Source organism: Chaetomium globosum, genomic scaffold, assembly GCF_000143365.1.
Source record: "Chaetomium globosum CBS 148.51 scaffold_1 genomic scaffold, whole genome shotgun sequence".
NCBI classification, from domain to species: Eukaryota; Fungi; Ascomycota; class Sordariomycetes; order Sordariales; family Chaetomiaceae; genus Chaetomium; species Chaetomium globosum.
This window is the reverse complement of record NT_165976.1, coordinates 854,496-864,903: the sequence shown is the minus strand read 5'-3', so window position 1 is coordinate 864,903 and position 10,408 is coordinate 854,496. Positions and strand designations below refer to the sequence as shown.

General features: G+C 54.3%; 6 protein-coding genes across 6 annotated transcripts; 3 read left to right on the top strand and 3 right to left on the bottom strand.

Moving 5' to 3' along the window:
• Positions 1 to 34: 34 nt before the first annotated feature.
• On the bottom strand, positions 35 to 2,436 carry CHGG_00288 (uncharacterized protein; the record flags this gene model as incomplete). The annotated part of the gene is made up of 2 exons (XM_001219508.1): positions 35 to 818; positions 1,019 to 2,436. 2 exons carry the CDS (start codon positions 2,434 to 2,436, stop codon positions 35 to 37), a joined length of 2,202 nt encoding a protein of 733 aa, XP_001219509.1.
• A 469-nt stretch (positions 2,437 to 2,905) lies between these two features.
• Positions 2,906 to 4,103, bottom strand: CHGG_00287 (uncharacterized protein; the record flags this gene model as incomplete). Its single annotated transcript, XM_001219507.1, has 3 exons — positions 2,906 to 3,228; positions 3,439 to 3,747; positions 3,851 to 4,103. The coding sequence occupies 3 exons, from the start codon at positions 4,101 to 4,103 to the stop codon at positions 2,906 to 2,908; spliced, it is 885 nt and encodes a 294-aa protein (XP_001219508.1).
• Positions 4,104 to 4,647: 544 nt separating this feature from the next.
• On the top strand, positions 4,648 to 5,385 carry CHGG_00286 (uncharacterized protein; the record flags this gene model as incomplete). Its single annotated transcript, XM_001219506.1, has 1 exon — positions 4,648 to 5,385. The coding sequence occupies one exon, from the start codon at positions 4,648 to 4,650 to the stop codon at positions 5,383 to 5,385; it is 738 nt and encodes a 245-aa protein (XP_001219507.1).
• A 1,124-nt stretch (positions 5,386 to 6,509) lies between these two features.
• On the top strand, positions 6,510 to 6,785 carry CHGG_00285 (uncharacterized protein; the record flags this gene model as incomplete). Its single annotated transcript, XM_001219505.1, has 1 exon — positions 6,510 to 6,785. The coding sequence occupies one exon, from the start codon at positions 6,510 to 6,512 to the stop codon at positions 6,783 to 6,785; it is 276 nt and encodes a 91-aa protein (XP_001219506.1).
• Positions 6,786 to 7,219: 434 nt separating this feature from the next.
• On the bottom strand, positions 7,220 to 8,718 carry CHGG_00284 (uncharacterized protein; the record flags this gene model as incomplete). Its single annotated transcript, XM_001219504.1, has 2 exons — positions 7,220 to 7,776; positions 7,938 to 8,718. 2 exons carry the CDS (start codon positions 8,716 to 8,718, stop codon positions 7,220 to 7,222), a joined length of 1,338 nt encoding a protein of 445 aa, XP_001219505.1.
• A 332-nt stretch (positions 8,719 to 9,050) lies between these two features.
• Positions 9,051 to 10,248, top strand: CHGG_00283 (uncharacterized protein; the record flags this gene model as incomplete). The annotated part of the gene is made up of 3 exons (XM_001219503.1): positions 9,051 to 9,253; positions 9,432 to 9,495; positions 9,574 to 10,248. 3 exons carry the CDS (start codon positions 9,051 to 9,053, stop codon positions 10,246 to 10,248), a joined length of 942 nt encoding a protein of 313 aa, XP_001219504.1.
• Positions 10,249 to 10,408: the final 160 nt, after the last annotated feature.

Here is a 10,408-nt window from a genome sequence, read left to right as displayed (position 1 = left end):
GGGGGTCTTCGACGCGCCGCATCCACAATCCCAGTCAACTCTTCCACAGCCCATCCACATTCACATCCAACTCCTCCCCCTCCCCTTCACCCCCCCTCTGCTCCCGCGCCCGCAGCGACTCCCCCCGCTGCCACGCCACCGCCCGCTCCAGCTCGTCCGCCACCTGCTCCAGCACTTCCAGCGCCTCGCTCACCCGCTCCTGCACGTCGCGCCGGAACTGTAGGGTCGGTGAGACCTGTGTGCCGGTGGTGGTGGTGAAGTCGTTGTCGGCGTCGATGTCGATGTCGACGGGGGAGGGGCTGATGGGTTTGGCGGTGGTTTTGAGAGGGCGTTTGGGTTTGGGGGCGGGTTTGGGTTTCGGGGCTGGCTTGGGTTTGGGCGCGGGTTTGACTTTGCCTTTGGCTTTGCCTTTGGCTTTGCCTTTGGCTTTGCCTTTGGCTTTGCCTTTGGCTTTGCCTTTGGCGGTGGGTTTGGGTGCGGGTGTGGGTGAGTGTCCTGCGTCGTCGGCGGCGACGTCGGTGCCGGCTGGGGACTCGGCCTTGGTGGCGGCTTCGGTAGTGGCTCGCTTCATGAGGCGTTGGGACTTGCGTGGTGGGGGCTTGTCGGATGGTTGGGAAGCCCGGGAGGGCTCCCTCGGCGGCTGCTTCTTCGACTGCCTTTGCTTGTGCATCACGAGCGGCCTTCGCATGCGCTGCTTTGGTTGCCTTTGCTTCTGCCACCCTGGCTGCCTCTTCATCCTCGGCTGCTTTTGCTTTCCGCAGCGGCAACCACCTTTGCTTCCTCCTTCTTTCAGCTTCCCCTTGCCGCTGCCTCTTCGGCTGCCTCAGCCTGTGCTGCTTCAAGTGCCGTCGTCTCCGCTGCCTGCACCGCCTCCTCATGAGTTTCGCCCCCTTCTGTGGTCCCTTCAGAACCTCCAACCTCGGCGTCAAGCTTCTCAGTAACGACGTAGACCCGTTCGGCCACAGCGGGAATGTCAGTGACTCCCACCCCGTCATACCGATACCACACTGGCACATACGGCCCGAACAGCCACCTCAGTTCCTTCTTGTACTGTTCCAGAATTTGGTCTTCCCTGTACCTGGTCGTGGAATATGGTATCGTCTCAAAGTCTGGGGCGGGCCTGACCCAGGAGACGTCGCCAAAGTCGTCCCTGTCCGCCACCGGGGTTTGGAGAACCGGGTCCTCGCCCCATTCTTGGATGTACTCGCTGACCTTCTTGATTGCCATCGGAAGGACTTCGTCGCGGAGGAAGAACACGTCCTTGATCTGCTCCTGCACGCCCTGCTGCGAAAAGCGGGCCCCGTCCCCCTTCTGCAATGCTGGGATTTCGAACTTCTTCAGCAAGCTGATCAGGTCGCTTGAGTACGCCGGTTCTTGCCCGGCGCGCAACTTGAGAGTCTTCGAGAGATACGGCGAGAGCTTGCCCTCCACGTTGACGTCGTAGTCCAGTCGGCTCTCCCGGTCATTCTTGCCGCCGTTGTAGACTGTCACCAGCCGACGAAGGAGCTCGCCGAAGAGGTGTATGTCCTCGAAGCACGCAGGACCAGTCTCGGCCTCCTCGCCGCGGTTGCTGATGGTGCCTTGACTCCAAAGGTCCCGCCTGTCGTTGACAAACCCGGCCTTGTCGAAACCCTCCAGGATGATTTGCGGGAAACAGCGTTCAAGCGGGTCGTCGCTGTCCGGAAAGTGCAGCAGCACGTTGTGTGGCGTGATAGCACGGTGCACAATGCGCCTCCACTTCCGCTTGTCGGGCCGACTGGGCGATCTGCCGCCTGAGCCTTTGTAATAGTGATAGTCGAGGTCGGCAGTGCTGTAGCCGCAATGAAGATGCAAGATGGCTCGCGACAGCTGTTCCATGACGTGCCAGATGAATGACTCTGGGATAGGCGACCCGATGCGCCGGTCGCTGTACATCTCCATCAGGTTGCTCAGCGTCCCGCCATTGTAATGCTGGAAGTACAACGAATAGGTGTCGGCCTCATCCAGGTCATCGTCCACCTCTTCCTGCTCTGGGGGCCCGCTGTACGCGTGCAGCTTGGGGAAGTATGGCTCGTCTGGGAGCTGGGCCTCCACGCGAGGGTCTTCCAAGGTGGAGAAGCGTAGCTCAGGGGGCGATGGTGTCCAGTAAAGAATGTCACGTTTCGGGTTTTTGAATTCGCGGTCGTCGTCGTGGAAAGTTGGCGCCTCACGCTTGAACCGCTTGTTCACGAAGAGCTCATCGGTATCGATGCTCTGGAGAAGCATGGATTTGCCCATTGGATAGCTCGGCTTCAGGTTGTGCATGAGGAGAAAGCCCTTGGGGTGTTTCTTCAGCCAGGCATTGGAGCTCTTGTGACTTGAGGCCGGTTCCGTCAGGGGTGGGGTTGGGAGTTTGATGTGAAGTTGGCGGAAGATGGCCGGTGTCACGCCGGCACTGGTATCCTCGGCGTTTGCCATGACGGATGACAAGATGCTCGTGCGGAGCTTAAGCTTGGTGTGTATCAGTGATCCCTCCGATTAGATTGTTCTACTGGTAAGTTTGGATGCTTGTAAACAACTGAAGTGTACAATTCGGTGGACGATCAACAGCGCTTGGGAAACAACGCACCTACTTGAAGCTCTGGGTTCCTTGTTTGCAATATTTTCCTGCACAGACGTGTTCTTTGTTGCTACCCCTATTCGTTCCGCTTCCGGCATCGGAACTAGCGGAGCTGAAAATGGCCGCAACATTCATGCAGATTTCAATCTCCGGATGAAACAAAGACAATCAGGCACAGTATTAACAGTTGCGAGAAATACCAGAAATTTTGAAACAAGTGATGAGTGCAGCTCCGCGACGACTTCCGGCAATCCAATCCATCAACTGTACATGCGTATGGACATGTGTACCAACTACCAACTACCACCACACACAACTTGCCAACTGTCAAGCAAGATCGTCGACATTCATCTTCACGCTTTCCTTGAGGTCCGTCCAGCCCGGGCGCCCCATATCCTTCAGTAAGGCCTCAGCTCGTGGGGCAGGGACGATGTGGCTTGCGTCGAGCTCGGCGTCCTCAATGTCTCCAGAGAAAGCTCTGTTGGGGTACAACCTGTGGATGGCCCGCTGGACACCACGCCAAGTGTACGGTTGGGCGTAGGCAAAGATGCGCTCACCCACAACACCCGGGTGAATGAGGGCCGCCACGTGGAGGCGAGCGTTATCTTCAACATCGACGAAGAAGTCTGGCATCTGGGTCAGGGACCGGCCTTTGTCGCGTTGTGGAGTATGCTTACACTGAGGACCATTTGCAACAACGCCAACATCGCCCTCGAATATGGCCTGGATCATAAAGGATGTCGACGGATGGCCTTGGTGGATTGGATGAAGGCTCTTGCCAAAATTCATGCTTGGGAGAACTATTAAACCGCGCTGTCAGCAACCAAACTTAAGTTATAAATCTCGCATCTGTGTCCTACTTGTGTTCAACACAAAGTGCGGTTTGCGGTTGGCGTGCCACTTCCATGCCTCCTTTTCCATCTGCATCTTGCTGGTCGCGTACACTGCAAAGCTGCGCTCCGGTCCATATGGTGGAGGGCCCCACGCTTCAAGGCTTGCTTCATCGTTCCACGTGTTTGTGTCAATAGTTTGGGCAACTCCCGGCTTCGCGGTGGCAGCCGCTGCGCATGACGACGTGAGAACAAAGCGTTTCACGGAGGGTTCTCCCGCCGCCGCATTCAGCAGGCCAAGAGTCCCCGCCACCATGGGGGTGATCACCGTGTTAGGGTCTGGATCCATCGTCATATCAGAGGCAGCATGCACAATGCCAGATATGCCTATGGATATTGATGAGCGGCCGAACGCAAGGGGGGCGGATGATGATCAACATACCATTGAGGAGGCCGTCAAAAGCCCCGGGCTTACTGAGGTCAGGGACTTGAACAACTTCGAACTTTCCTGCCCCATAGTTGCGGTCAAAAAGAAGTTGAAGCCAGGAGATTTTGGAGATGTCTCGAGCCGTTCCCGTCACAAGATACCCTTCAGCGAGCAGCTGATCAGCGATATGGCTTCCGATGAAGCCACTAACCCCAGTAACAAGAACCCGAGAGCCGGGCAACAGAACTGGATTGTCGATCGTAACCATGATCTCCGTTTAAAAATGGCCCAAAGTGTGGTTGTTCCGCCGATATACCAGACGACGAATGACTGTTGAAGGGGCTTTATATAGAAAGATATCAACAATGATACGACCTTCAAGGCCCCCCTGCTTGCTCCCGGGTTCATGCCGACTTTCCTTTCCAACTCGACGCTGTTCATACCATAATCAACAAGTTGTTTTCTCAACAAATGTAATCACGCCCTTCTTGCTCCCCCGTTTTGAGATCGCGTTTCTCCGTCACAGTCATGCCATGGGTCACAGAAACTGAGAGGCTCTTACCATTGGTCACTTTGACAACAAGGTCATCGGCAACGGGTCGATTCTGGGGCAGGGGCCCCACATCCAGTTGTCATACCCTGCTTCATTGGTCACTTTGACAGCATGTTTTGGCGGTGATTCGTTGATTCGAGGACCGGGAGGTCAGTTTGTGGTGTTTCTGCGCCCAGTGCTTTCCTCCCCAGATCACCTCCCCCTGGCCGTGATCACCGATGGCGGTTCTGGGACTGCTGGACTTGCAACCAGCACTCAAATGTTCGAAACTCCACATTCTCGATGGCGAGCGCTCGAGATGCGCAACCCGCGTGCAGCTTCTGCATTTCTGTACGGTGTCAAGACAACTCACATTTACTGCCGTCCGACATGCCCCTCTCGGCTCGCACGCAAGGCGAATGTCGTGTTTTTTGACTCGGTTGACGAGGCGGCGTGCGCTGGGTTTCGAGCCTGCAAACGCTGCAAGCCCTCACAAGCGGACTTTGAACCTCAAGCCAGTCATAAAAAGGCGGTCCAAAAGGCTTGCGAACTGATGGATACTGCTCAAGGAGTACTCACCCTCGAAAGTTTGGCGGCCAGCGTCGGCTTGTCGCCGAGGTATCTCCACGGGGTATTCAAGACCGTCATGGGATTCACCCCTAATGCGTACGCCATGAAAGTCCGAAAAGAGAGGTCCACCCGTAAGAGGTCTCTGAGACAAGAGGGAGACCCGGCATGTCTCCCGGAAGAGCGGTCACCGCCAAATAGGGAGGACGACGAGGGAACGGCGCTGCCATGTAAGACTGCCGAGCACCCATGCGAGTATGGTCTAGCTACTAACCCGAGTGCCATAAAGCATTGGACCTTTCGTTCAACGATTTACCATTCGGCGAGGACACTGAGATTGGCCCGGCTTCACCGGGGGCGCCTCCATACCGAGATGCTGGAAACTGGTACCAATACACAGGCCCCGTCACGGGCACGGCCATCCCCGATTACTTTTCTTTTCCCCTCGTAGAGGATTTTGGGATAACCCCAGTATGGGAGCCGCCTTGTTCAGATTATGGGGTCTTTGCAACTCATGAGTTTGGGGGTATTTTACCGATAGGCAGCACCGAGTCCCAAGGCGAAGAGGTTTTCGGGATAATGCCACCCAATCAGCCAAGCCACTTCAACTGTTGTCCCCATAGCTTTCATCTCAACTGTGACTAGCTCACTTTTTTATCATCCACTGTTTATGATGCATGTAGAAGTGAGCCGAAAACTGGTGTAAATTCTCGCTGTTGCTATAACCTTGGCGTGTTTGATCAACTCCCATCAAATATCACAAGGCGACACCACCCACTGTGGTTTTCCGTTTGTTTTAGCATGTCAGGCTTCACTTCACGACAGAATGGCGGGAGATGTACTGTTTTTTGTTCGGGATGGGTACATGAGGTACCTAGGTAAGTAGGTAGGCATGCCATGCGTTGCATCGAAGGAAGACATCACCGGGCCATCTCAGGAACTCCAGTCATCCTATCAAACACCAGCTTCCGGGTTCCTTCGAGGGTGACAACCTCACATTAAGGCATGTTTTAAGTACCAAGATGTTGAATGATTACGCCGAGCTTGAGTACATGTATGCAATGTATGTGTGTGGCGACGCCGCGGGCAATGACTGGTGGCGTAAAAGCATATCCCTTCCCATTTTGGATCAGGAATGCCAACGTCAGCATTATGACTTTGCAGTGAGGTAATGAGAGCCAATTTCCAAAAGAATTGGTTGTAGGATTTCGTAGATACCACCAGAAACCTGATTGCCAAGCTCCCATCACACCGCACGGGATCGGGAACCCTGGGGTCGGTCAATTATTGGATATTTCTTTTGTAACAGTGGGAGGGGTCAATATCAGAAAGTGTCTATCATCCGAGAGCAGTCGGTGGAAAGGAACGAGAAATAAAGTATAAAGATGTACCCAGGATCCCGCCTGTTATCATTCAGATGTTCGATCACAACATTCCACATTCTGACTCTGAGATCAAGCACCGTTTTCCCCAAACTCAGACCCAGCATTCTACTCCCAAGTTCTATCTTACCTACCTAATTATTTCACCAACACACTCTCCCTCAAAAACAACGCACCTCCCCCCAAAAGAACAATGCAACTCACCACCCTCCTCACCCTCACCACCGCGACTCTCGCCTCCGCCGGCGCAGTAGTACCCTCCCAACTACTCCAAGAGCGCCAGGAGGGTCCGAGCGAGTGTGATAAAGCTCTGCCCTGCAACCCGGGCCAGTACTGCTGCTACAACCGCGGCGACACCTACGTCATCCAGGTGTGCACCTCGCAGCGCCGCTGGACGCTGAGCTCCGAGTGCGGTGCCATCGGCTGCTGCGAGTCCGGGGTTGGCGATACCAAGTTTTGTACTTGTTAGGGTGGTTTGGTCGGATGTGATGTCTGCTTTTGTGTGATGTGGTGTATTGATGGTTTTGTTTTTCTAGTTGCGAGGGATGGGTGGTTTGTGGGATTGGGTTTGACGGTCGGTCCTGTTATTACGGGTTAGGCTGTCTCAATCACGCGGCCGGTATCTAGCTTGGTTGGATTCAATGGGATGTTACTGTGTTTCTTTGGTATTAGGTCTGTTGAGGCTTCATATTTGCCAGAGGGCTTGGGCAAGTGGGGGGACGAGAGTTCGGGCAGGTTGCCTGATACAGTCTTTGTGTTTCGCTTTCTGGGGCTTATGGATGGGATGGCTTTTATCAGTTCCGGCAATATCACTCGTTTGGTTCTCGCCCCGTACCTTCCTATGTCCTGATGATCCCCGACATAAACACTCGAGGGCGCTGGTTTTGACTCAGCAAGTATCCTTTATATTTTTGCCTCCCTGACTGCCCGGTCTTGCGTTGATGGTTGGCTTTGGTCTGTTTCCGTCACCACCCTTCCTTCGGGCTCGCCTTCTCGATTCATGGCTTCCAACAACCACTCTTCCATCGCCTTGATTAATCCTTCCACTTCCACAATAGAGTTCTTGGCATGGAGACATATCCTAATCCTTTCTTCTCCTTTAGGTACCGTTGGTGCTACAATGGGGCGCACCATGTATCCTTTCTGCTGGCAGTATTTGGCTAGGTCCCGGGGCCGGGAGGTAAGGACCGGAATGACCGGTGACCGTGGTTTTGCGGGACTGACGCGTAACAGTTCAGGAGGGGGGCGATGGCGGGCGCACGCCGTGAGGAGGAGCTTGTGTGTCCCTTGCACAAGAACTTCCAAATGGGACCGTAACTGCTTTGCTCGGCCAGCCGCGAGGAAGGTGTACGCTGCTTCAATGCTCGCGAGGGAAGGGAATGCCATGGCGGTTGTGTAGATGAGGGTCCGCGCATAGTTGATGAGATAAGAGCGAGTTGTGGGCGAGCAAAGTACCATACCTTCGATTGTTCCAACGGACCAGTTAATATCACTTTTCCTAAGGTAACCGCCATGGACTTAACAGAGAGTAAGCGAGAGAATAGTTTACCTCCAGCGCAGCCGATCGCCTTCCCAAAACCCAGCACCCTTGCCCACACCCGTTTCTCGAGGCCCAACTCACTCACCAAGCCCTGGCCACGGTCTCCAAAGATACCTGCCGAATGTGCTTCATCGACGATGATGTAACCGTTGCCTTGACAAAGATAACGCTCAACACACTCAACAATGTCAGCCAAGGGGGCGACATCGCCATCCATGCTGTAGACACCCTCGACGGCAATAAAGACATTTCTCTTTCCGGATCCGAGTTGACTGCCGTCGGGTTCCTGTAGCAAACCCCGTAAGACCGCCTCCAGAGATTTGGCTGTGGAAGAAGAAGTGCCCAAGTCTCCCGGGGCGTCCCAGACGTGGCTATGGGCGAACGGGATTCGTTTGCTGGCTCTACTCAGCCGCATCCCATCATGTACGCTCGCATGTATTAACCTGTCGTACACAATCACGTCTCCAGGCTGCGGGACGCACGAGAAAAGACCCACGTTGGCGTCCATGGCCGAGTTGAACAGCAAAGCGGCCGGGGCGCCGTGGAACTCGGCCAGCATGCATTCCAGAGATTCTGCAAAAAGAGAATTTCCATCTAACAACCGGGAGCCGCCCGAGCCTAACAGCGAAGACGGGCGACTGTTATCGCCTGTGGTGGTGGGTGATAAGGCTCCTTGGAGGCGAGTTAAGAATGCTTGCTGCACGGCGGGCTGCGAGGATAGCGAGAGGTAGTCATTGGAAGAGAAATCGACGGTGCCATCTGGAACTGTAGTCAGGCCCCTCAGTTGGTTCCGTGCACGTCGGCGGTCGAGAAGGGAGGCAAGGACGTCATCGAGCGCGTTGTTCTGTGCCTTTTGCGACATTTTTGATGAATTGCCCGTTTCCAGGCTTTTCCTCTGCCCGCTCTCGGTTTGAAGGAGCAATTGGATTTGGAAATCGAGCGGAGCTAGCCGAGAGTTACCGAAATTATTTTTACCATGTGTCACACACCTCAACAAAAGTAGACTGGGAGTCAGAAGTGGTGCCGCCGAAGTCCGGCTTGCATCGGAGTTGGGATGCTAAATTGCTCAACCGTTTCCCAGGGTTATTCGAGGGTTGAGAGCCCTACCGAATACAAAACGCGCGCAATTCAGGCATTTCTTAGCCGAAACATTGACGCTCCTGCGTGGGAGTAAGGAAACAGCGACGCATCTCAATGACTTTAATTCCGCCGGCGAGGTCAGCTGCTGTGGCGCTCCCTGCGAATTCTCCAGGTCTACGGGGCCAACACCGAGGTCGGCAAGACAGTGGTGATCACTATTCTCTGCAGAAGGTGCTCACAGGCTCTGCGGCAGATGAAGAGACATCTTATTTGAAGCCTGTCTCAACAGGAGCGGCTCTCAGACGCCGACGACTTGTGTATGTAAACCTTTTGTGATTTCAGACGCAGATCGTAGTAGTAACCATTGACCATTCTCATTCGTTTGTGCAGATGATCTGCCCTTCGACCCTTCACGCAATGTGACAGAGATGGTACAGTATGACTTATGTACGGCATGCAGACACATCTGAAAAGTTTGCTCCCGAACATCAACAGCAGAACGCTGTTTCAATATGAACTGGCCGTCAGCCCTCACATTGCGGCTCAAGCCTCGGGCCAGGTAAGTTTGGGGTTTTGGGGTCATGTCCCATGAAAACAACAACTATTACGGCGTTGAGCTAAATGTCATCGTTATTAGCCAATTGTCGCCGATAAAATGGTATTAGCAGAGATTTCAAAATCTGCAGCGCGCCAGGTGTCCCGTGGTCCCGGATGGCTCTTTGTCGAAACAGCGGGAGGTGTGCACTCCCCAGCCCCATCAGGCTCAACTCAAGCAGACTTGTACCGGCCACTCAGGCTCCCTGTCGTTCTCGTTGGCGATAGCAAACTCGGCGGTATCTCGCAAACCATCTCGGCGTTCGAATCACTCAAGCTCCGTGGCTACGACGTCGAAATGGTGCTGCTCTTCCGGGAAGGGCAGTTCCAAAACCACCAATACCTTGCCGAATACTTCAAAGACCAACATAACATCCCCGTCATGACATTTCCCGAGCCTCCAAACCGCATCCGCGGGGACACAACCGCGGACGCCGCGGCAATGTCACGGTACTACGAGCACAACAGTGGCAACGACAGCAACTTGCACGACATCCTAAAACACTTAGACACCCGCCACAACAACCGCATATCCCGTCTCGAGTCCATGAGCACCAAAGCCTCTCTCAACAATCTGGTACCTCTTCACCCAACTGAAGGACCTCACTGCCGCCTAAATCACCACCATGCGACTCCGTTCACGGTGACCTGGTCGAAAACTCGCACTCGCAGTAGTATCTCCAACATCTTGTGGAGAGTCCATGATGGGAAACTGTGAACTGTCAGAATGGTATTTGCTAGAAAGGGGAGGGATATCTTAGCCAGATGGACGAATACCAACAAATGGATTAATTGCGAGCAAACAGGAAGGCGCACTTTTCCCCATTGGGACAATAGCTTCAGATGCAGACCCGTCCTCAAAACTCTGTCTTACTACT